The 26785-nt window shown below is 40.7% G+C and overlaps 2 protein-coding genes across 7 annotated transcripts in view; both read left to right on the forward strand.

Annotated features, from left to right (window-relative positions):
- Positions 1 to 26785, forward strand: part of LOC140713724 (thymosin beta-10) — a 452521-nt gene that overhangs the window by 332270 nt on the left and 93466 nt on the right. The window lies entirely within an intron of this gene.
- LOC140713706 (mitochondrial nicotinamide adenine dinucleotide transporter SLC25A51-like) lies at positions 1348 to 25838 on the forward strand. Of its 5 annotated transcripts, XM_073024122.1 has the most exons (3): positions 1423 to 1605; positions 14641 to 14739; positions 23964 to 25838. In XM_073024122.1, exon 3 carries the CDS (start codon positions 24023 to 24025, stop codon positions 24914 to 24916), a length of 894 nt encoding a protein of 297 aa, XP_072880223.1. In that variant the 5' UTR covers positions 1423 to 1605; positions 14641 to 14739; positions 23964 to 24022; the 3' UTR covers positions 24917 to 25838. The 5 variants fall into 5 exon arrangements, with proteins under 5 accessions (XP_072880232.1, XP_072880223.1, XP_072880213.1 ...); XM_073024131.1 differs by lacking the exons at positions 1423 to 1605; positions 14641 to 14739 and adding an exon at positions 1348 to 1416; XM_073024112.1 differs by lacking the exon at positions 14641 to 14739.

A 26785-nucleotide genomic window follows, 5' to 3' on the forward strand; every position in this document is an offset into this window, starting at 1 on the left:
CGATGTTCATACCAAGGGGCTGGACGGTAAGAGATATACCCAGACGGTATATGAGGCGTTGCTCCTCCAATTGGAGTTTGGCCTCATCATGGCAGTAGAGGAGGCCATGTATCCGAATGGGAATGTGAAGGAGAGTTGAAGTGAGTGGCAACCCAGAGATCCTGTCTGTTGTGGCGGACGGAGTGGAGGTGCTCGACGAAGCGGTCCCCCAATCTGCGTCGGGTCTCACTGATGTAGAGGAGGCTGCACCGAGAGCACTGGATGCAATAGATGACCCCAACAGACTCACAAGTGAAGTGTTGCTTCACCTGGAAGGCCCGTTTGGGGCCCTGAATGGTGGTAAGAGAGGAGGTGTACGGACAGGTGTAGCACTTACACTTGCAGGGATAAGTGCCAGGTGGGAGATCTGTGGGGAGGGACGTGTGGACCAGGGAGTCGCGGAGGGAACGATCCCTGTGAAAAGCAGAGAGGGGTAGAGAGGGAAAGATGTGCTTAGTGGTGGGGTCCTGTTGAAGGTGGCGGAAGTTGCGGAGGATCCAGAGGCTGGTGGGGTGGTAGGTGAGGACAAGGGGGACACAGTCCCTGTTGTGGTGACGGGAGGATGGGGTGAGGGCTGAAGTGCGGGAAATGGAGGAGATGCGGGTGAGGGCATCATTGATGACGGCAGACGGGAAACCACGATTCTTAAAGAAAGAGGACATTTGAGATGTCCTGGAACCGAAAGCCTCATCCTGGGAGCAAATGCGGCGGAGACGGAGGAACTGGGAATATGGAATAGCATTTTTACATTTGGCAGGGTGGAAAGAGGTATAGTCAAGGTAGTTTTGAGAGTCAGTGGGTTTATAGATGTCAGTGGACAGTCTGTCTCCAGAGATGGAGACCGAGAGATCGAGAAAGGGGAGAGAAGTGTCCGAGATGGACCAAGTGAACGTGAGGGCTGGGTGAAAGTTAGAGGCAAAGTCGATGAAATTGACGAGCTCAGCATGGGTGCAGGAAGCAGCACCAATGTAGTCGTCAATGTATTGAAGGAAAAGTTGGGGAGCAGTACCAGTATAGATTTAGAGCATAGACTGTTCCACATTACCCACGAAGAGGCAGGCATAGCTGGGGCCCATTCGAGTGCCCATTGCTACACCCTTGGTCTGGAGAAAGTGGGAAGAGCCGAAAGAGAAGTTATTAAGTGTGAGTACCAGTTCCGCCAACCGGAGGAGTGTGGTGGTGTTGGGGAACTGGTGAGGCCTATTGTCCAGAAAGTAGCGGAGGGCTTTGACGCCTTCTCCATGGGGAAAGGCTGAGAAACACGCGTCATCGCGAGGTGCCGTCCCGAGGGCGGGGCTGAGCGAAGCGCGTCGTTACGCGCTGACGTCACGTAGTGACGTGGAGGGGTGTGCCGAGCTCGGGGAGCTGAGGCAGGAGGTAAAGCGCGGCGGTTGGTCCGGGCTCAGGAGCGCGGTTGCTGCGGAGAGGCGTGCCTTAGTACCGATGGCTTCGTGGGGAGGGGTGCTGCGAGTGGTTGGATGAACGCCCAAGGGCAAGGCCCGGCCGCCCGAGGGGCCTGATGAAGGAGGTAAATCCCCTCCCAGCCGCTGCAGAGTGGGGCGCAAGGCAAGTACTGGAGCAGGCCGGGTGCAGAGCGGTTGTCAGCGCAGTTTGGTGCCTCTGAATTAGAAATGGCTGTGACAGTCTCTCTCCGGGGGATCGAGGCTGCCCGGGGAATGCCGTCGCTCCATTTTAATAACGGTCTCCATGAATTTGTGTGCACTCCGTCGGTATAGACAGCAGCTCAGTCTCCCAGTCCTCTCAGTCCATTCGTAGCACTTTTACTCGCCCTTTGTTGCCCTTGAAACATTGGTGCTGAACTACCGAATTCGCCTTGAATGTGCTGTGTTCGTCAGGTTCCTGAATTTAAACCCGGTGGAGATGACAGCTGATATATTTACCATACAGGATTCTGTGTGACTTGGAGTTGGTGGCCTAGAGTGTCTGTAGCTTTTGTTTTCGGAGTCGAGAGGTCTTCCATGGTTCTACCGTGTATAGGAAGCCCTGACAGACATTATAATTTTGGGAAGGGGAATGATGTTGAAGTATTGAAGTGGTTGGAATTAATAGAACATTATTATAGGAATATAGATGAATTTTCATTGAAAAAATATAGAAATTACAATTTAAAATGAGCACGAAATAGATATGAATTTTAGGTTGATAAAAGGAAGGAATTGACTGGTGGGATTAATTTAGAATTATTTTATTACTTTTGTACAGATCCTACGAAGATGGTGGTGGAATGGTATTCAGTGAATCTGTATTTGTGAATGTTCTCGACTGAGATGCAGTTTGCTTCAGCAGCTTGGTCATATTATCATTTTCCAATTTTCTGTGGGGTGCTGCGTGTTTTGGCTGTAGATTGCCTTTACACTGCCCAGCAATGTGTGTTATGGTTATAAGTGAGCTGTGGAACCTCCTTTCCCCTCATCATCGTTTTAGGTCATAGTCTTCAGGGCTTATACAATTGAATTAACAGTCTAAGAATGCTTTACATTTGTGGTTTTGCCTCAAATCAGTCCTGGTGCTTTCTAGATGATATATGCTCTTCATGGTTGCTGATTGGGATGGATCAGAGCAATCAGACAAGTGAATTTATTGGTTAGGTTTGTTAGATTACCTGTGAAACCCTACCTGAAAAGTATTTTTTTATTGACTGTTGGAGGACTTCATTGATAGGTACTGTTTCAATCATTTCTTTTGACAGATGGAGAACTCCTGGAGTTAGCTTTCCCTTCTGTCATTGACAATCACAACTTGCCAGAGGTTTGTTATTTTTCACCTCTGTTTGTCCCTCGGAAGATCAATTTATCTTCCTGTCAGGATGCAGGCCTGTTTTTTTTTGTGTGAGGTCAGAAAGAGGTTCCTCCTTTAAGATTTCCTTTTCCTAATTCACCCTCCCCCTCTAGTCACACACTTGTTTCTCACATGGGAATCACTTTGGATGCAATAACTGTAACCCATCTACAAAAATGAAGGTGAATCCAATTGCAGTAGCAACATGATGTCCCAACCATGCTCCTAACCATTTCTCCCTGTGAACTGCTTCCTGCTTTGTAATATGGATAGATTATGGGTTCTGTCCACCTCGAGCTAACCATCAAACTGTTCTAAGTTTTATTACCAGAGACAGTACTGGTTGAAGAGGAAATGCTTCATGGATGTTCTCAAAACCTCCTTGAAAAGGTGAAAAATTATTTGTGGGGAATACCTGGCCCATGACTGTTCAAAATGAAAATGAGCATTCATAATGATATTAAAAATCTTCATCATTCATTGGGAGCATATCCATCTCCCAAATTTCACACCCACTTCCCTGGCACCTCTTGTCCCACCTTTGGCAGAATTTGGAGGTCCCACATGGCCTCTTCAGAACTGCAGTGAGTGTACTCAACCTTTTTCTCATTGTGCAGAATTTCTTGCATTGTTGACTGAGTCCTGATGATGCTGAAGTATCTTTCAGTCTTAGACATGAGATTCCACAGATGCTGGAAATTCAGAGCAGTGCAAAGAAAATAGTGGAGGAGCACAGCAGGTCAGATAGCATCTGTGGAGAGGAATAAACAGTTGGTGTTTCAGGCCAAGAGCTTTCATCAGGACTGTAAAGGAAGGGGTGGGAAGCCAGAATAAGGAGGTTGGGGGAGGAAAAGGAGAATAAGCTGGCAGATGATAGGTGAAACCAGGCGAGGGGGGGGGGGTAGTTGGAGGGCAGGGGACACTGAAGCTGGGAGATGATGGGTAGAAGAAGTAAAGGGCTGAAGAAAGCGGAATCTGATAGGAGAGGAGAGTGGGTCAAGGGAGGAAGGGAAGGAATGGCCCGGGGGGGGGGGGGGTGGTTGATAGGCAGTCGAGGAGAAGAGAAAGGTTAAGAGTGGAATCGGAATGGAAAAAGAGAGAAAGGGAATAGCTGAGGAAGTACAGGAATTGCTGTTCATGCCATGTATTTGGAGGCTGCCCATTTGGAATACAAGATGTTGCTCCTCCAACCCATTAGTGGCCTCATGGTAGCAGTGGAGGAGGCCATGAACGAACATGTCGGGGTGGAATTAAAATGAGAAAGCTCACCTTTTGTGGCAGATTGAGTGAAGGTTCTTGATAAAGTGACTTCCCCCAATCTACATTGGGTTTCACTGATGTCGAGGAGGCCACACTGGGAATACCAGATACAGTACACCATCCTAACACTCCATCTGGAAGGACAGCTTTGGGCCCTGAATGGTGGTGAGTGAGGTGAATGGAGGTGTAGGGGCAGGTGTAGCTCTTGTCCCACTTGCAGAGTTAAGTACCAGGTGTGAAAAGATGAGTAGACAAGGGTGTTGTGTAGAGAGTGATCCCTGTAGAAAGCAGAGAGTGGGGCTGAGGGAAAGATGTGTTTAGTGCTAGGATCCTTTTGAAGATGGCGGAAGTTACTTGCTGTGGAGGCTCGTGGGGTGATAGGTAAGGACAAGATGAACTCTATTCCTATTGTGGCAGGCAGATGGGGTGAGGGGAAGTGTCCAGGAGATGGAGGGCATATGGGTCAGGACAACATAGGTAGAGGAAGGGAAACTTTGAACAAGGAGGCCATCTCGGATGTTCTGGAATAGAAGGCTTCTTGAGAAAAGAGAAAGCGGAGATGGAGGAACTGAGAAGTGAATAGCATCTTTGCAAGTGACAAGGTGGAAAGAGGTATAGTCAGAAGGTTTATATCAGTAGACAGTGTATCTCCAGAGATGGAGACAGATCAAGAAAGGGAGGAGAAATGTCTGAGATCAAATAAATTTGAGGGCAGGGTGGTAGTTGCAGGCAAAGTTGATGAGCTCAGCATGGATGTGGAAGTAGTGAATGTTATGCAGAAAGGGTTGGGCCACACTCCCAGAGAGTGGACTGTTCGACTTTGCAAGCAAAAAGATAGGTACAGCTGAGACCCATGTGGATACCCATGGCTACACCTTGGGTGTAGAAGAAGTGAGAAGAAACAAAAGGGAAATTGTTGAGGGTGATGCCAGTTCTGCCAGATGGAGGTGGGTAGTGATGGAGGGGAACTGGTTAGGTCTGTTGTAATCTTTCAATCTCTTTGTTTTCATGAACAATATGTCAGGTTTTCAGAGCCAAACTTGATATTTCCATATATTATTCACCATAAAATGCTAGTCCATGGTTAGGTTCTGGCAGGTATTTGTTAATTTGACAAGAAATGTTTCTTTTAAAATGGTAAATAATTTCCCTCATTTGATGACATTATAGTTACGAATCCCGCAACCCACCAGGGTCATAGAGCTGCTGTACGGATGAGCTCTGCACTGGTTGCCTCCATCTCTCACGGTTGTGGACGAGTGCCTGGGTTGTGGCAAAGCTCTCTCCGATCCACTCTGATGTTGTCTGTCCATTTCTTCCTCTGTCTGTCCCTTTTTCTTTTCCCTGCACCGTTCCTGAAGAATGGCCTTTGAGAGTTCACTTGATCTTGTTATGTGACCATACCATCTCGGTTTCCTCTTCTCTACTGTGGACAGTAGATCTTGGTAGTATTTCATGCTGGGTGATGGGACATGGTCTGTATAGGAGATGCTAAGGAGCCTTCTGAAGCATCTCATTTCTACTGCCTGGATCCTCTTTTGCAGTTCTGATGTCAGAGTCCATGACTTCATGAAGTATGATGACGTGTCTTTTCAAATATCCAAAATTAGTTCTGTCCATATAAACTTCTACCTCGTCTCTGATCTTCCTTTCCCTTTCAAATTTATTGTCTCCCAAATCTCTATATATTTTTCAATGTTTAGATTGCCTTAGATTTCCATAAAAGTTTACAAATAGAGCTTTTTATGTATCCACAGTAAACATTAATTTCTCCACAAGTTTGTAGCCTTTGATGTGAAAGTTTATACCATTGTTTCACATCTTGTCCTTGATAGACAATGCTGGTGGGATTGTTGTCACATGTAATCTATAGTATCTAGTTGTTAGTGGTGAGTCACCTGAAGTGGCATGTCCTCCTACTTTCCTGCTGTCGCAAACAAATATATTAACTTCCTCCAATGTCCCGTTAAACCCTGACCTTTAAAAATACATAAAATCCAACAAACGGTAATAATATCTCATTTTAATCTTTTGACTTTGCAGGCACAGAGCGTTAAACAGCTGTGGAGTTAGGCCAAACAAACGAAACAGGAATACCGGGTAGTTAAATTTCAGGTTAACAAAGGCTTACAGCATGGATGCTCTGAGGTAGAATTGGAGACAATGTAAATAAACACAGAATTCTTTTCAACCTGCCAAGAAGGGCTTGTTGTAGGAGTCTGACAATCACTAGTGCATGAACATAAATTTATTCCAACTAAATACTGAAAAAGGAGGCTGTTGCCATCAATTCAGTGTGAAGCAACATGATAGTGTAGTGGTTAGCGCAACGCTTTACAGTACCAGCAACCCGGGTTCAATTCCCACCGCTGACAGTAAGGAGTTTGTACGTTTTTCCTGTGATCGTCTGAATTTCCTCCAGGAGCTCCGGTTTTCCTCAGTCCAGAGACTACCAGTTGGTCATTGAAAATTGTCCCATGATTAGGCTAGGGTTAAATCGAGCCAGAAGGGGCTATTCCATGCTGTAGTTCAATAAAAAATTTTAACAATTAAAAATTCCTGTCATTGATACCATCATTGATGCCACGGTGGTGAGGTTTCCACAGCAATACTCCACAATCAAGACCATCTAACACTGACCCCTGTATTCTGATAAGTGTGTGGGAGGATTGGTGTGTTGGTGGGGGCACTGCACAGTTGGAAAATAGTTCTTAGCATGATTTTCTGTAATAAGAATCCATGTCATGTGGGCATGTGTCAAAAACACAAGCTGAAAAAAATTGTTCATTTATTTACATTTTCCTGCACAAATACTGTGAGAGCAAATTTTATTCCGTCACCTTTGCTGTTTTTTTGAGGTTTTGAGTAATGATTTGTGAAATTGGTAAGGGTGATTTCTGTTACCCAAATGGCTGTAACAGGGGTTGGCTGTACTTTGATCTCTAATCTATGGTTTGTCTCTAATTCTGCCTGAGGGTATTCATGCTATAAGCCTCATTGTTCTGTTTGTCCTTCTAACTCCACTGTCCATTAACAGAAGATTAAAACTCTGTACCTTCACTCTAACGAGCAGCATTTTACATTCTCCCATCACACCTGTGCTTGTTGCATTGCATTAGCTTTTAGTTGGCAGTATCTCAGTTTTAAAGTTCACAGTGTGTCTTTCAGATTACAAAACAAAAATTAACAACCCTTCCCCCCTCCCCCCTAACATATCCTTATAGAAAAAAAGAGAAGAAAAAAGAAAGAAAATGCATATATATTTATTTCTTTCCCCAGATGACCAATAATTTTATCTTCGGAGCACCTATATATTTAATCCTATTTTTTGTAAATAAGGGCGCCAAATTTTCAGAAATATTTCATATTTATCTCTTAAATTATAAGTAATTTTTTCAAGTGGAATTCAGCTAAAAATTTAGTTCTTCCAGCGATCTATACTTAAGTATGAATCCGATTTCCAAGTAACTGCAATAGCCTTTTTGGCTACTGCAAATGCAGTTTTTATGAATTCTTTCTGATATTTATTCAATTTGGATTTCAATTTTATCCCTTCAATATCGCATAGTAAAAATAATGTTGGATTATGTGGAAGTTGTATTCCAATAATTTGTTCCAGTAAAACTCTTAAATTTGTCCAAGTAGGTTGAATTTTAAAACAAGACCAAGTAGAGTGTAAAAAAAGTACCAATTTCTTGATTATATCGAAAACATTGATCAGATAAATTTGAGTTTAATCTATTTTTTGTGGTGTAATATATATTTGATGTAAAAAATTATATTGTACTAATCTTAGTCGAACATTTATTGTATTTGTCATACTGTCAAGACAATCTTGACCAACTTGTTTCATCAATTTTAATATTCAAATCAGTTTCCCATTTTTGTCTTGACTTATGAATTCCTTGTTTAATTGCCTGTTTTTGAATCAAATTATATATACCAGAAATATTTTTTTAAATTTTTCCTTTATGAATTAAAGTTTCTATTTCATTAGGTTTCGGCAATAACATTGTTTGACCCAGTTTATCTCTTAAATAAGCCCTTAATTGGAAATAACAGAAAAGAGTGTTATTTGATATTTTATATTTATTCTTTAATTGGTCAAATGACATTAATATACCTCCTTCAAAACAGTCTCCTATATATCTAATCCCTTTGTGAAACCAGTTATATAAAAGTTGATTATCCATTGTAAAAGGGATAAGTTTATTTTGAATTAAAGGTCTCTTTGCTAATAAAGATTTCTTTATCTCATCATCAACATTTATCTTATTCCATAAATAAGATAAATTTAATATAAATATATAAATAAATATAAATATAAATTAAATTGAAAATAAAATCCTGTACACATCAGACTTCCAATATAACTCGGAGTCCTGCCATGTGCAGACGTTTGCTGATGACACGGCCATAGTGGGGTGTGTCAGGAATGGACAGGAGGAAGAGTATAGGAAACTGATACAGGACTTTGTGATATGGTGCAACTCAAACTACCTGCGTCTCAATATCACCAAGACCAAGGAGATGGTGGTGGACTTTAGGAGATCTAGGCCTCATATGGAGCCAGTGATCATTAATGGAGAATGTGTGGAGCAGGTTAAGACCTACAAGTATCTGGGAGTACAGTTAGACGAGAAGCTAGACTGGACTGCCAACACAGATGCCTTGTGCAGGAAGGCACAGAGTCGACTGTACTTCCTTAGAAGGTTGGCGTCATTCAATGTTTGTAGTGAGATGCTGAAGATGTTCTATAGGTCAGTTGTGGAGAGCGCCCTCTTCTTTGTGCGGTGGCGTGTTGGGGAGGCAGCATTAAGAAGAGGGACGCCTCACGTCTTAATAAGCTGGTAAGGAAGGCGGGCTCTGTCGTGGGCAAAGTGGTCAATTATGGAAAACCCTGAACATCCTCTACATAGCACCATCCAGAGACAGAGAAGCAGTTTCAGCGACAGGTTGCTATCGATGCAATGCTCCTCAGACAGGATGAAGAGATCAATACTCCCCAATGCCATTCGGCTTTACAATTCAACCGCCAGGAGTAAGATATGTTAAAGTGCCGGGGTTAGGACTCAATGTATTTAAGTAAACTACTTAAGAACTTTTTAAAAGCTATTATTAATGCTTTTTGAGAGGGTGATTTTAGATGCATATCATACTTTTACTGAGTTAAGTATTGTATGTAATTAGTTTTGCTACAATAAGTGTATGGGACATTGGAAAAAAATGTTGAATTTCCCCATGGGGATGAATAAAGTATCTATCTAAATCAATCAAATGTTTTAGCATAGGAGATTCTTTCTTTTCCCATATCCATTTAGATTCCCATTTATATATAAAATCTTCTGGTATATTTTCTCCTATTTTATCTAATTCTATTCTAATCAATGCCGGTTTATCATCATCAAAAACAGATTCTTGCTTGGCAGTTAAAAACAGACCAGGCCTCTAAAACGATAAATGCAATTAGAACAAGTGTAAATAAAATTACTTATAAACCTTTAGAAATCAATGAAACTTTAAAATTTTTTTCTTCTGAACTGTATCAATCAGAATCACAAAATGATATTGTTGAGATAGAAAGGTTTTTATCACAAATAACTCTCCCAAAATTGAATTCGGAAGAACAGAAGGGATTAGATGTGCCTTTTACATTAAAAGAGGTCGAAGAAGCTCTAGGATCGCTTCAGAGTAATAAATCTCCAGGAGAAGATGGTTTTCCGCCTGAATTTTACAAAAAGTTTAAAGATTTATTAATTCCTCCTTTTATGGAGCTAATACACCAAGCAGAAAGAACGCATAAACTTCCAGAATCTTTTTCGACAGCTATTTTAATAGTATTGCCAAAAAAAGACAGATCTTTTAAAGCCAACATCATATAGACCTATTTCTTTGTTGAACGCGGACTATAAAATAATAGCAAATATTTTACCTAATAGATTATCTAAATACTTACCTAAAATAAAACACATGGACCAAACAGGATTTATTAAAAATAGACAATCGGCTGATAATGTAACTCGGTTACTTAGCATAATTCATTTGGCACAAAAGAGGGAAGAAATGTGTGTGGCAGTTGCTTTGGATGCAGAAAAAGCATTTGATAGATTGGAATGGGATTTTTTATTTAAGGTATTGGAAAAATATGGATTAGGAGTATCTTTTATAAAATGGATTAAAACCTTAAATACTAACCCCAAAGCTAAAGTGGTGACAAATGGCCAAATTTTAACATCATTTCAGTTAACAAGGTCAACTAGACGAGGTTGTCCATTATCACCTGCTTTATTTGTGTTGGCGATAGAACCATTAGCTAAATTAATTAGAACTGACTCAGATATTATGGGTTTCAGAGTTAATCAGGAGGAATATAAGATTAACTTATTTGCTGATGATGTTCTGATTTATCTAACTAACCCATTGCATTCGTTGCGTAAATTATCTTCTAGATTGGAAGAATATGGGAAAATATCAGGGTATAAAATAAGTTGGGATAAAAGTGAAATTCTATCCCTTACTAAAGGAGATTATAGTCAATGTCGATTAATAACTCAATTTAGATGGCCGATAAATGGTATAAAGTATTTAGGCATAAGAGTTGATAATGATATACAGAATTTATATAAATTAAATTATTTGCCATTATTGAAAAAAATTCAAGAGGATCTTGATAAATGGATGATGTTACCAATAACATTAATAGGTAGAGTCAATGCTGTAAAAATGAATATATTCCCTAGATTACAATATTTATTAAAAACACTACCAATACAATTCCCACAGAAGTTTTTTCTAGAGTTAAATAAGTGTGTGAGGAAATTCCTTTGGAAAGATAAGATGTCAAGAATATCGTTGGAAAAATTGATATGGAAATTTGACCTGGGAGGGTTACAATTACCAAATTTTAAGAATGATTACAAAGCAAAGCAACTTAGATTTATTGCTTTCAGATTCTTAATACTCAATTTGTTTCATTCTTTCCATATACATGACCCTCCAAGGAATATGTTCTTGTGATGGACATCTGTTTTTAACCTGCTTCTCTGTTGCAGCCATACTTTCAGTAGCTAGATCCCAAGTTCTGAACTTTACCTCCAGAAAGCTCTGCCCCACTTCTTTCCTCCTCTAAGGTGCCCACCGAATCTTTTTGTTTATTATTAATATTTGTTCTCCATTCCCACATTGCTTGATGTTTTGTCCCAAATCTTTTGCTGAAATGGCTTGGGGCATTTTGAAAATTGTTTGTTGAGGTACAGTGTGGAATTGGCCCTCCCAGCCCTTTGAGCCGCGCTGCCCAGCAATCCCCCGATTTAACCCCAGCCTAATCACGGGACGGTTTACAATGACCCAAAAACCTTACCAACTGGTACGCCTGGACAGTGTGAGGGAATCCATGTGGTCATGGGGAGAACCTACAAACTCCTTACAGGAAGTGGCAGGAATTGTACCACATCACCTGTACTGTAAAGCCTTGTGCGAACCACTACATTATCGTGCCACCTGAAATATTAAAGGTGCACCCTAAATGCATATTGTGGTTGACATTGTTTGCCGAATAACATTTAGTGCAGAGCAGCTACTAGTGCATTTTAGCTACAGTGGCTTTTGCATTTTAAATCCAGTATAGGTTTAAAAGCTTTGAAAATTATCCCAAACGTTGTGTGAATACGTGGAAAATGTGCTGGAAATATTAAACAGGCCTGGGGTCTGACGTCATTTGCAAAGAAAGAATTGTTAACATTGCAAGATGATTAATGGCCTTTTATTATTTCGGTGGTGTTCCTGGTGTATGTGAATATTCTGCCTGGAACATCTCATGTACCTGTCATAAATAGAGATATTGACTGAGACTATGACAATCAACATGCTACATCTGTTTCACAATACTTTTGTAATTTTGTTCACCAGTTTCTGTAAACTTCCAGTTGAGAAATTACATTCAAATTGCCCTCAAATAAGTTCCCTGTCTTCTGCTGAGATCTCTTGTCATGAAAAGAAATTACCAAGAAATGGTAAAGTTTTTCTTAGGTTGTTTGCAAAAGGCCATAAGATACAGGAGCAGAAGTAGGCCATTTGGCCCATCGAGTCTGCTCTACAAAGCTCGTGTTACTTAATTCTAACTTTTCTGGGTCATACTGGAAATTAGCGGAAAGAATGCACAAAAGCTGAAAAGTTAAACGTACAAGTTTGGAAAGAAGGTGCAGCAATGCTTATTATTTTCTTGGGAAATTATGGCAGCTTGAATGCAACTTGCTTCACTTTAAAAAAAAACTATTTCTACTTCAGTGATAAAGTCTTAGAACAGAGAAGTATAGAAAACCTACAGCACAATACAGGCCCTTCGGCCCACAATGCTGTGCCGAACGTGTCCATACCTGAGAAATTACCTAAGGTTATTCATAGCCCTCTATTTTTCTAAGCTCCATATACCTGTCCACAAGTCTCTTAAAAGACCCTATCATATCCGCCTTCACCACCGTCGCTGGCAGCCCATTCCACGCACTTACCATTCTCTGCTTTAAAAAAAACTTACTTTTGACATCTCCTCTGTACCTACTTCCAAGCACCATAAAACTGTTCCCTCTCATGCTAGCCATTTCAGCTCTAGGAAAAAACCTCTGACTATCCACACGATTAATGCGTGTCATCATCTTATACACCTCTATTAGGACACCTCTCATTCTTCGATGCTCCAAGGTAAAAAGGCCGCGTTCACTGAACCTATTCTTTTAAGGCATGCTCTCCAATCCAGGCAACATCCTTGTAAATCTCCTCTGCACCCTTTCTGTGGTTTCCACATCATTCCTGTAGAGAGGTGACCAGAACTGAGCACAATACTCCAAGTACTGGTCTGACCAGGGTCCTATATAGCTGCAACAATACCTCTTGGCTCCTGAACTCAATCCCATGATTGTTGAAGGCCAGCGAACCGTATGCTTTCTTAACCACAGAGTCAACCTGCACAGCAGCCTTGAGTGTCCTGTGGACTTGGACCCCAAGATACCTCTGATCCTCCACACTGCCAAGAGTCTTACCATTAATACTATATTCTACCTTCATATTTGACCTACCAAGATGAACCAGCTCACGCTTCTCTGGATTGAACTCCATCTTCCACTTCTCAGCCCAATTTTGCATCCTATCAATGTCCCACTGTATCACTGACAGCCCTCCACACTATCCACAACACCTCCAACCTTTGTGTCATCAGCAAATTTACTAACCCATCCCTCCCCTTCTTCATCCAGGTCATTTATAAAAATCACGAAGAGTAGGGGTCCCAGAACAGATCTCTGAGGCACACCACTGGTCACCGGCCTCCATGCAGAACATGACCCGTCTACAACCACTCTTTGCCTTTTGTGGGCAAGCCAGTTCTGGATCCACAAAGCAATGTCCCCTTGGATCCCATGCTTCCTTACTTTCTCAATAAGCCTTGCATGGGGTACCTTATCAAATGCCTTGCTGAAATCCATATACACTACATCTACTGCTCTATCTTCATCAATGCGTTTAGGCACATCCTCAAAAAAATTCAATCAGGCTTGTAAGGCACGACATGCTTTTCACAAATCCATGCTGCCTGTTCCTAATCATATTATGCCCCTCTAAATATTCATAAATCCTGCCTCTCAGGATCTTCTCCATCAACTCACCGACCACTGAAGTAAGACTCACTGGTCCTCTTCCTTAATCCTGTCCACCAAGGCCTTCTCATGACCCCTTCTGTCTCTCCTAATTTCTTTCTTAAGCACCTTCCTGTTAGCCTTATAATCGTCTAGATCTCTATCATTACCTAGCTTTTTGAACTTTTTGTAAGCTCTTCTTTTCTTGATTAGATTTACAGCAGCCTTTGTACACCACGGTTCCTGTGCCCTACCATCCTTGTCTCATTGGAACGTACCTATGCAGAACTCCATGCAAATATCCCCTGAACATTTGCCACATTTCTTCTGTACATTTTCGTGAGAATATCTGTTCCCAATTTATGCTTCCAAGCTCCTGCCTGATAGCTTCATATTTCCCCTTACTCCAATTAACCGCTTTCCTAACTTGTCTTATTTCTTGGTTAACTGCAAAAACTCAGTGCTCGCATTCTGTGCTACATATTTAATTCTGAAAGGTAGGAATATCAGCAGATTTGTGGAATAAAATAATTAATTGACTTTGAGAAACTCAGCACTATTTGTGATTTAGTTTTATTGTGGGCTGAATTTTTGTTATTAATAGGAGGCCCAGCTCCCAAACATATATATTTTGGCAGCGATACTTTCTGGAATTAGGAACATATATATTTTGGCAGCGATACTTTCTGGAATTAGGAAATCAGTGGGGTAACATTGTCTCCAGTACCTGTGAGATTCAGCACACTTCATTGTCATTAAACTATTCTGCACCCCGTGTGTGTGATCCACTTAGCTGGCTTATGATCGTTGTCACACCAGACTTCGAGCACCATCCCTTCTGATCCCTTTTTGCTCGCAGTTCCTGATTCCTGATGCAAGTTTATGACCTGAAATGTTACCATTTCTCTTTCCACAGATGTTGTTTGACCTGCTGAGTGTTTGCAGCATTTTTTTTTTTGATTATTAATGGACAGGAATTGATTATTTCACCAGAGGCAGTCTGAAAATCTGTCAGGTAAGGTACTTGCACCTGGGGTAAATGATCTGCCCTTGAACTACAGTTTTTTGAACACTATCGAGGCACTTGAGAATTTAATGTTATGAAGTGTGATTTAGATTTGTTGGTTGTGATCATTAGCCAGTGCTCTGTGAAGGATAGCTAACTTTTAAGTTAATGTCATGACCAGCTCTCAATCATCGGTGTTAGCCATTTATTTAGCTGCTACACTAAAATTGCACTTTCACTGGAGTTCTATCTGAGGCAGCAGCTGCAGCTTTTTCAGCTGTTTGGGGAAACTTATCACAAGATCCAGTGGATTTCTCTGTAAAATTCTGTGTTTGTCTTTTTTGGGGGTACTGTATTATGTTTGTTGGAATTGAGTGCTAGAATCATCGCTTTGTTCCTGCAGTTTCTAATTTTCATTGCTCTGCCATCAGCAGTTGTGCTGCCCTGGTACAAAGCTTCAGAATTCCTTTCCTAAAAAGGCACCACCTCTCTAGCTACCAAGTTTTTGTTTAACTCTGTATCGATTAGTTTCTTTGCAATGTAAACTTCATCAGTGTGTATTCTTGTATGAAAGCCTCGATCGTTCTGCTGCTTTCTTCACTTGAATATTATTTCCCAAGGAGTATTTACCATCTATTCTCGACCAAAGTACACAAGCATCCTCCTGCATTGAAATTAATGTTCTACTTGTTGCTAGCTCTGCAAGCCTGTTATTTTAGTCCCTTGATTTTTATCTCTACCTCATAAAGTTTCATGTCAGCGTCTTTTGAAGTTGTACTTCAGTCCAGACTGTTTGTATTAATGACAAGCAGTATTGAGTCCAGGATACCTCCTTTTTGGACACCTTCTGCCAGTTTGAAACTTCTTTTTCTTCTCAGGAGGTTCCTCAGGATTGAGGCTGATTCTGCTTTTGTGGGTTCTGAGGTGGCTAATGAGGCCAATGTGAAAGCCACAGACATGGCAGGAGGGGGTGCACAGCTTCGGCCCTATGTATAGGCTTTCCGCCTGCCTCTGTTACATGGCCTTGTACTCTCGATAGCAGCCCAAGTGATTCTGATTACTGTACATATTTTCTCTTTATCTGGATCAGTGCTGTAAACTATTAAATCTCAGTGCCTGATATCTGGCAAATGCCCAAAGTAGGAAGGACTAGTGGAAGACACACAAAATGCTGGAGGAACTCAGCAGGTCAGGCAGCATCAGTGGAAAAGAATAAACAGGTGGCATTTCAGGGCTAGTGTTTTCTCCAAATGATTTTCAAAAGTTGATTGAGGAATGTTTCCTAGTAGAGTCATAGAGTTATACAGCAGGGATACAGGCCATTCTACCCAATGAGACCATGCTGATCGTAGTGCCCACCCAGCTTGTCCCAATTGACTGCATTCAGCCAGTATCTCTCTGAGCTCTGATCCTCTATAGACTTATCCATGTCTTCCTGATACCATTCTGTTGCTGCAACCACTTGTTCCGGCAGCTCATTCCATATGTTTGTTATCCTCTGCAGGAAGAAATTGCCCTTTGGGTACCCTTTGAATCTTTCCCCTCTTGTCTGAAATTTATGCTTCCCCCTATCCTGGCGTGAGGGCTGTTACTGTACACCTTATCTATGCATCTCATCATTTTAAATACTTGTATAAAGTCACCACTCATTCTCCTATGCTCCAAGGAATAAAGTCCTAGCCTGGCCAATCTCTCCCCATAAATCGGTCTCTGACAACATCCTTGTAAAAATTCCTATAACAGGGTGACAAAACTCTGAACAGTACTAGTGCAACCTCACAATAACTGCGACATAATATCCCAACTCCTGTACTCTGTCCTGACTGAAGGAGGCCAGCGTGCTAAATCGAGTCACCAACCTCTTTTGCACTGTGGACCGGTTTTATATTGACAATATTCTTGCAGACCGGCTGACTAGAGGGGGTGTTAATCCGGACCGGAATATAGGTGATAAGTCAAACTATAAGTCCCTTATAAGTGGCTAATACACTCAATTTCATTTCTGAAAGGGTTTATCTAACAAATTTAATATTAAACACACAGTGCATATTTTCCTTGCTTGAACATAGTGATAAGTCAATTATGACTCATTTGTAAGTCAATAGCATCATAACATTTTAAGTAACGTTTGGATATTAAACACACAGTGCAAATTTTCCTTGTATGACCATATAAAATCATTGCAACCCACCAGTGAGAGGACAAGGTCAGGGCCGGAGGTCCCCGTGCTGGGGCTGCAGCGGTCGTAGTCCGGAGAGAGTGACCAACCAAACGAGGAGTGCAACAGGGCGCGTGCCCGCCCTCACCCCCCCCTCCCGTAGGTAGGTAGGATCTATTGGCCGATAAAAGTTTGGCTCGAGGGATGACTTTCAGTAGATCGCAGCGAGGTAGCTGCTCTGCTACTTACGGAACCCTGAGCCCGAATTAGGTTGTCTGCGAATATTTTAGCACCAGGTTCCTCACGAACATTTGGTGTGCAAAACAGGTTTAGAGGCGGTGCCCATCTGTCCGCACTCCAGGCCAGAAGTAATGGTACTTCTTGCCAGCCGCGTGAGGCGGCTGATTACCCGAGGCCAGCCAGTGATCCCTGGCGCGAGGGTATCACTGCGTTTAGGCGACTGATGACCTCGCGTGGGTTCAAGTTCAACAGTGGGCGTGACAGGGAATGAGGAAAGGTGCAGCTGACTCATATCGCCAAATCATATTGTTTCCTCACGGCCCGGTAGCACATGCTTTGCGGCCCGGTGGTTGAGGACCACTGTGCTAAATGACTTTTTCACTATCCCCTCCACCTGTGTCACTACTTTCAACAATTTCCTCAGCATTTTGTGTGTGATACCCTTTTACCCTGATGCATTACACTCCCTAGTGGTGACTTTCCAAATTGCATCACCTCACACTTGCCTGTTTTGAAATCCATTTGCCTCTTCTTGGCCCACTTACCCAAACGATCAAGATCCCTCTGTAATCTCCAATTGCCTTCATCACTACAAAAAAAGCGCCTAATTTTGTGTCATCCGTAAACTTATTGATCAAGACTTGTACATTTGCATCCAACTTAACTATGCCAGTTATAATTTTAAACAGTTGTCACAACATCAACGCCTGGGGCACACCAGTAGTCACCACTCCCCAATTGGAGATGCAGTGTTCTTCAACCACCATCCTCTGTTTCTTGCCTTCAAGCTATTTTGAATCCACCTAAATAGGTCTCCCTGGATTCCATGTGACCTAACATTCCATACCTGCCTACCATGTGGGACCTTGCTGCTGAAGACCAGCTGAAGCCCAAGTGGACAACATCCACTACTCGATCCTCACTGCCTCTTTGGCTACTTCAAAAAACTAAAAGGTTCAACAAGCGTGACTTCCCATGCACAAAGTGATGCTGACTCCTAATCAGTACATTGGAATGACTTTGTATGTTTACTCGTATTAATGTAGCCCATGAAAATATTGACGAGGATGAGGATATGTTAACAGTTACATCTGCATTCATAACTCAAGCACATTTTTAATTTAGACCCATGGCCTATTGATGTCTGTCTATATGTGCTGTTATCATTATCCAGTTTTCCAGTGTCCTTGTTATCGTTCCGTTCCTTTCATTCTGTTCTCTTTTACAATTCTAATACCCTCATTTGGAGCCAATGAAGGTATAATTTGTTTAGTTCAAAGACTTAGTTCAGTCTTTGAGCCAATTAAAACCCCCCAAAAAAATCACTTATACTTAAAACTCAGCTTTTTAACTAAGTTTTGATTAATCATACTAACATCTTAGTGCAATATCTCTTAGTTGTGATCATGACATACCTCAAGATATTTTCAAACACTTAAAGGCATTACAGATTGAAACTGATGTTGCTATGCTCCTGTCCAGATTATTGCAGTTCTGATGTGCTGTTTTCCAGTATATTGATTGCTTTTACAGTTGCACTGATCAATTATTTATCTCACTGCATTAAGCCCATGTAAGAATTCTTCAAATAATACTTAAACCCTATTTTAAACTTCAAGATATTCTAAATCACTTGAGTGAGTATTTCAGACCATTGTGAAATCCTCTAGTTTCCAGGACAAAGCTGAAGCAAATTGTGGGGCTTTTTGTTTCAAACTTGTAAGAAAATGGTCAATGTGGTCTTAACAAAAATGCACATTCAGCTGTTAGATCAGGTCTGGCCTGCACTTCGAATCTGCAGATACTGCATATGTATGGTTCCCCATCCAGCAAAAATGTGTACAACTCGATTTGGAAAAATTGTTTCAAGGATTTTTATAGTTTCAATTTCTAATCCTGCAAATGGAGTTGCTTGTTGTATTGTTTTGTGAAAGTTATTAAGCATTGATCATAGTTATAGTTTCCCAATTTATTAATGGTGGTTTTATTTATTGAGGTAACTGCATGGAATAGGCCCCTCCAGCCCTTCAAGACGCCAGCAATCACCTCATAGCCTAATCAATGACCAATTAACCTACCAACCGCTATGTCTTGTTCTGTGGGAAGCAACCCTCCCAGTCATGGGGAGGACGTCCAGACTTCTTACAGGCCGTGGCAGGTATTGAACCCGGGCTGCCTGTACTGTAAAGCGTTGTGCTACCAGGCTACTCCCAGTTCTGTACCGTTTGGATTATGAGAATCTTGGAATGGTCATGTTTCTCTGTTAAGGTACCATAGTTATTCAGAACACAAATGGGTCTTTCAGCCTTCTCCGTTTATGGTGACCTTACCAATCATATTTATCGGCACTTGGTCTGCAGACTTCTAAGCCTTGATAATTCAAATGTTCTTCCAGACTTTTTAATTTCATTTTTAGAATCTTTTTATTGGTACATAATCTTCTACAGCTATAAAATAATACAAAACTTCAACAAATTCATATATATACAATTAATAAAGCTGAAGAAAATAAAAATGATCGTAATATATAAAAATTAAAAAAAAAATTATATGTAAGGAAAAGAAGGAAAAAAAAAACCCCATGTAACTAAGAAAAAAACCCCACTGACTACAAAAAAAAGGGGAAAAACCCATTAGGAATCAACCCCCGGAGCAATATATCTTACCATCATCTATATCTATATATATATATATATATATATATAAAAAAAAATTTAAAAAAAGAATCATCCACTGCCAATTCATATTTATATAGAATAAGATTGGAAGGAAACCATATAAAATAATTCAAATTAAATGATAATATTTGGCAAAAGAGCACCATCTTCTCTCAAAATCGAATTGGGGATCAAAATTTCTACTAATTTTTTCCAGACTGAGACGTAACATTACTTGAGAAAACCATTCAATTAATGTAGGGGCAGAAGTATCTTTCCATTTTAATAAAATAGCCCTTCTTGCCAATAACGTAACAAATACAATTACATGTTAATCTGAAGATGAAATACCTCGAATATGATGTGGAACTATTCCAAATAGAACAGTCAATCTGTTAGGTTGTAAATTAATTTTTAGAGCTTTAGAAATTGTAGAAAATAAAGATTTCCAAAACAGTTTTAATGAAGAACATGACCAGAACATATATGACAAAGTAGCTACTTCAATTTTACACCTATCACAGTAGTTGTCTATACTAGGAAATATTTTAGATAGTTTCTCCTTTGTTAAATAATAACGATGGACAATTTTAAACTGAATTTAACAGTGATTGGCACATATAGAAGAAGAGTTTACGTTTTTCAAAACGCGCAACCAATCTTCATTAACAAAGGTTATATTAAGTACTCTCTCCCAATCTTGTCTAATCTTTAGTGAGAGGTTCTCTTTTTGTAACAAAAGTAAATTATAAATTTTAAACTTTATTGGGCTGTTAATATCAGACAATTATGTTTTTGGCTATATTGGCTCGACAAGAGCCAAAAACCACCATGGGTTGATTTGGAATTAAAAGTTGTTAAACAATTTCATTTAACTTCAATATTAGGAGCTCCATTACCTTTACAACTCTCTAAAATTCCAAATTTAAATCTTTACTCTGTTATTAAACAGTCCTTATGGATTTGGTTTCAGTTTCGCAATTTTTAAAATTTTAAACAATTTAAGTTGTCTAGTTTTTTATATCGAAACTTTTTATTTAAAACTTCAATAACCGATCCCATTTTTCTCCTATGGAGAAATAAAGGGATCTGTTCTTTTACAAATTTATTTTGTGATGGTCGATTGATGACTTTTGAAGAGTTAATTAACAAATATTCTCTCGCTCGTACACATTTTCTGCAATATCTTCAGGTTAGACATTTTTTACAACAATATTTATCTAAGTTTCCATATTTGCAAGGATCTGATTTGTTTGAAGTTGAACCCTTTAGTGAGAGGTTCCATTAGCAGTCTTTTTTAAATGTTGTGAAACTACCTACCTCCACCGTGGTGTCAGGCAATGCATTCCAGATTAGGAAAACACTGTGGGTGGCTGTGGAACAAAAAGTTCCTCAGACCGCTGATTACACAGTCCAACTATTTGCAACTCCTAATGTTATTTGTCAGGGTATAACCTCCTTTAATACTTTTGGTGGAAATTATTAATGTTCATTTGGTTTCAAGTGGCTATTGTTGAATTTATAACAGTAATTAATCTTGCTTTGACGTACCTTGGTACAACATCTCCTGAAGCCACCTTGGGATGAAGCATTCAGCGCAAGAAGCAACACAGTGATTTGGAATTACTCAGAATTTACAATGCACTGTTAGGTTCAATGTGTTCAAAATTTTCCTTATGCTTCATACAAATATCAATTTTATAATTATTGTGATATGAAACACAGTTTCCTTTCTTCTGTATCTATTCAGCTTCCATGAAAGATAAACATAGAACAGTACAGCATAGGAACAGGCCCTTCAGCCCACAGTGTTGTGCTGAACAAATTAAAGAGTAATTAAGTGCTAACTAAACTAATCCCTGCTGCCAACACAGGCCCATGTCCCACCATTCTCTTGCCTAATCATGTGTCTATCTAAGAAGCTCTTAAATACCTCTATTGTAGGTACGTAGTTCCACTACCACCCTTGACAGTCCAGTCCAGGCACCCACCACTCTTTGTTTTTAAAAAAAACTATGCCCACACATCTCCTGTGAACATGCCACTTCTCACCTTGTATGTATGTCCTCTAATGCAGGGGTCACCAACTTTTTTCCACAGCGGACTGGCTTAATATTGACAATATTCTTGTGGACCGGCCAACTGTGGTGGTGTTAATCACGACCAGAATATAGGTGATAAGTCAACTATAAGTCACTTATAAATGGCTAATACACTCAATTTTGTTTCTAAAAGGGTTTATCTAATGAATTTAATATTAAACACACAGCGCATATTTTCCTCGTATGAACATATAATAGCATTGGCCAGGTGCGGCTGGTCGTGGGTGGGGTGAGAGGACAAGGTAAGGGCCGGAGGTCCCTGTGTATCGGCTGACAAAAGTTTGGATCGAGGGATGACTTTCAGTAGATTGCAGTGAGGTAGATGCTCTGCTACTTAAGAAACCCTGAGCCCGAATTAGGTCGTCTGTGAATATTTTAGCACCGGGTTCCCCACGACATGACTTTCAGTAGATTGCAGTGAGGTGGATGCTCTGCTACTTATGAAACCCTGAGCCCGAATTAGGTCGTCTGCGAATATTTTAGCACCGGGTTCCCCACGAACATTCGGTGTGCTAAACAGGTTTAGAGGCGATGCCCATCTGTCCGCGCTCCAGGCCAGTAGCAATGGGTGTCAACAAGTGATCCCTGGTGCTAGGGTATCACTGCATTTAGGCTACTGATGACCTCACATGGGTAATGACCTCGTGTGCGTTCAACAGCAATCGGTGTGATGGGGAAGGAGGAAGGGTGCAGCTGACTCATATCGCCAGACCATATCATTTCCTCGCGGCCCGGTGGTTGGGGGCCACTGCTCTAATATTTGAGATTTTGACCCTGGGAGAAAGATACTGGTGATCTGTCTATGCTTCTCATAATTTTATAAGCTTCTATCAATCTCCCTCAGCCTTGCTACTCCAGAGAAATAGCCCAGGTATGTCCAGCATCTTATAGTGTATACCCTTTCATGTTGGTATCTTGGTAACCTTCTGCACCTTCTCAAAGCCACCATATCCTTCCCCTAGTCAGATGACCAGAATTAAATACTGCATAACCAGTGTTGTATAATTCTGCAATCTAACTTTGTGATTCTTGAACTCAGTGCCTCAATTAACAATGGTAAGCATACCATATGCCTCTTGACCCCACTATCAACTTGTTCAGCCACTTTTAGGAAGCTCTGGATTTGGACCCCAAAATCTCTCTGTACATCGACACTGTTAAGGATACTTTCCCTTGCACTTGATCTCCAAAGTGCAACACTCATACTTGGCCAGTTTGAACTTCATCTGCCATTTATCTGCACAGAATGATATCCTGCTATACCCTTTGGTAATTACGTTTTCCCACAAGGTCATCAATCTTTGTTTCCTCTGTAAAATTGCTAACCCATCCACACTTTCCTGTTAATTGTCTGTGAGCATCTTCCTCTTCCCACCCTGTCTCCTGTATATATAAAAAAATAGTAATTTTCTTTTCTCAGTTCCTCTGTGTCTGCCACATCTGTCCCCAGGATGCAGCTTTCCTTCAAAGAACGGGTTTCCCTTCCTCCACAATTGATGCTGCCCTCACCAGCATCTCCTCCATTTCCCGAACATTGCACTTATTCCTTTTTCCTGCTGCCTTAACAGAGATAAAGTTCTTTGTCCTTGCCTTGCATCCCATGAACCTTCGCATCCAACAGATCATTCTCCACATCTTTTGCCACCAAACACATCTTTACTTTCCCCAAATTCTCCACTTTCTGCAGGGATTGATCCCTTGTGATTCATGTCCATTTGTCCTATCCCACTAATCTCTCTTCTGACACATACTGCTCCCTGCAAGCAAGCGAAATGCTATTACCTGCTCATTAGCCAAAATCCAGACCCACGCACACCGTGCAGCATCTTTCATTATACTGTAGTCTCTGTACTAGGGCTCAAACCCATGATTTAACCGAGACAATGATGACACAATTCCTGTATTCTACTTACAAAATAGGTGACTACATCTCAAGATATTTCAGTGCCTGTAGTGTGTCCTCAAAATGTGGAAGACACAATTTAAATGAAGGTTTAAAGATTGGAGAGATTTTTTAAAATTTGTAGTACGAAGATAGAGGTGCAGGTTTAAACTTTGCAGTTTTTCCCTCTACAGGACCATGTGGCTAATGGAAAATAGTATCACTGACCCAGAGGGATAAACACCTGCAATACATGGATACTGAAGCTCGCAACCAATCAAAGGACCTTGTCTTACCTGGGACTAAGCAGGATTTGACGCAACAGATCTCTTGTGTAGGACCGACTAAGTACTATATCTGTGGCTATTTTGCAGCATTCACTAACATTGCGATCACTTTCCCTATACAGAAGGTGTTGTTTCGGCAGCAGCTATATGGACTAACGACATTGGATGCTATTCGCCAATTAAAGCAGGATGGCTTTCGCATTCTATACCGAGGTATTCTGCCTCCACTCCTCCAAAAGACAACAACTGTGGCATTGATGTTTGGTTTGTATGAGGATTTATCATGCCTCTTGAAGAGAACAACTAATGCCCCAGAGCTTCTGACCCGTACTGTTTCTGCAGTATTGGCAGGGACTGCAGAGGCTGTGCTGACACCATTTGAGAGAGTGCAGGCATTGCTACAAGATCGCCGACATCATACCCGGTTCACAAATACTTTTGATGCCTTTAAAGCTTTGAAAGTCCATGGCTTTGGGGAGTATTACAGAGGACTTGTACCAATTCTCCTCCGCAATGGACCAAGTAATGCATTGTTCTTTGGCTTGCGAGGGCCTGTCAAAGAATCTCTACCAGAAGCTACTACGTACAGTACTAATGTGCTCAATGACTTCATCTGTGGGGGCTTTTTGGGGTCCGTACTTGGAATAATATTTTTCCCAATTAATGTGGTGAAAGCACGCATGCAGACACAAGTTGGAGGAGAATTTCAATCTTTTACAAAAGTCTTCATGAAAATTTGGAGGGAAAGGGATGGTAAACTGTCAAACGTAATGCGAGGAGTGCACCTCAACTATCATCGGTCAATTTTATCATGGGGTATAATCAATGCAACCTATGAAATTTTGCTTAAATTGATCTGAGAGAATTTTTCAAAATTTGATCCCTAACTGGAGCAGTAGTTTGAGCTCCATATATCATTTCTGGTATCTGCCATATCTACACCCATCAAATTCACTTCACCTAGCTTGTTTAATGCATGGGTCAAGAAGAGTTCAGCTTAAAGAGATCCGGTGTTTAATGACCCAATTTGAGAATATTTTGGAATTTCTGGCTTCATTTTCTATTGAAATAGAGGGGACAGTATAAGTCACGAACCAGGAGTTAGATACAAATGATTATTCCATCAAACCTACCTCAGAGAGGATGGTCCTTATCTCTTGAGCAGATAGAAATAATTTTTTTGTCTTTATTCTTTGTTTAGCTGACAACTTCTGTATCAATTTAAAATTTGCATTATGATTCAAAACTTTTGTCTAATTCTACAAGAGACCTTTTTTTAAAGTGTTTTTTTCCCCTCAAACTTAAGAGATGTTACCATTACTATTTTTTTTACTCTTGATACATTGGGGTGAGGTACATGCTTTGACTTGCCTTTAACGTGGCTTATGCAGTAGACCATTGAAGAATTTGGGGTAATGTTGCATTATTTTTAGCTACCTTGCGATAATTGGAAAGGTTCCTGGTCTGTATGCCCTGTTACCAGTCTCTGTGTCCATGCTGTTGTTGCTACTATTGTTTATCACTTCGCTGATACAAACAGACCACTATCCTTAACATACCATTCTTCATTAGATTAAGCATTCAAGAACAAAGTGCCCTGTGGGTACTTAATTGCTTTGAATTATTTTAGCATAACAGAGGATGCTTCTGCAATGCACCCCTTGTTGACTTATCCTATGTATATATGCATTACATTTTTATCTTGTTCAGTAATCAATTTTTTTGCACTTTTGTTGAAACTTGTATATTAAACTGGCTATGGGTACTGTATGGTTACTTCAATGTTGTGTTATGACCTGTTGCTTCAAAGTTATTGATGATCTAAACAAACTTGGGCATTGTGAAAATATTTAAGGTAAACTCAACAAGGAACTGCCCACCTCCTCCTCCACTGCCAAAGCTTTGGTATTGCTGGTCTCTTTCGGTATCTTACAAAGAATTTCTCTGGTAGAAAAATTGATTTCAGAAGGAGAACAAGTAGGGAAGTCATGGAACTTATACAGATTAAAGAGGAGGAGGTGCTTGCTGTCTTGAGGCAAATCAGAGTAGATAAATCCCCAGGACCTGACGGTATTCCCTCGGACCTTGAAGGAGACTAGTGTTGAAATTGCAGGGTCCCTGGCAGAAATATTTAAAATGTTAATATCCATGGGTCAGGTGCCAGAGGATTGGAGGATAGCTCATGTAGTTCCGTTGTTTAAAGAAGGCTCAAAAAGTAAGCTGGGAAATTATAGGCCGGTAAGTTTGACATCGGTAGTAGGTAAATTATTGGAAGGAATACTAAGAGATAGGATCTACAAGTATTTGGATAGACAGGGACTTATTAGGGAGAGTCAGCATGGCTTTGTGCATGGTAGGTCATGTTTAACCAATCTATTTGAGTTTTTCGAGGAAGTTACCAGGAAAGTGGATGAAGGGAAGGCAGTGGATGTTGTATACATGGACTTCAGTAAGGCCTTTGACAAGGTCCCGCATGGGAGGTTAGTTAGGAAGATTCAGTCGCTAGGAATACATGGAGAGGTAGTAAATTGGATGAGACATTGGCTTAATGGAAGAAACCAGAGAGTGGTAGTGGAGGATTGCTTCTCTGAGTGGAGGCCTGTGACTAGTGGTGTGCCACAGGGATCAGTGCTGGGTCCATTGTTATTTGTCATCTATATCAATGACCTGGATGATAATGTGGCAAATTGGGTCAGCAAATTTGCTGATGATACAAAGATTGGAGGTGT

Source organism: Hemitrygon akajei, chromosome 2 (assembly GCF_048418815.1).
Source record: "Hemitrygon akajei chromosome 2, sHemAka1.3, whole genome shotgun sequence".
Classification (NCBI taxonomy): domain Eukaryota; kingdom Metazoa; phylum Chordata; class Chondrichthyes; order Myliobatiformes; family Dasyatidae; genus Hemitrygon; species Hemitrygon akajei.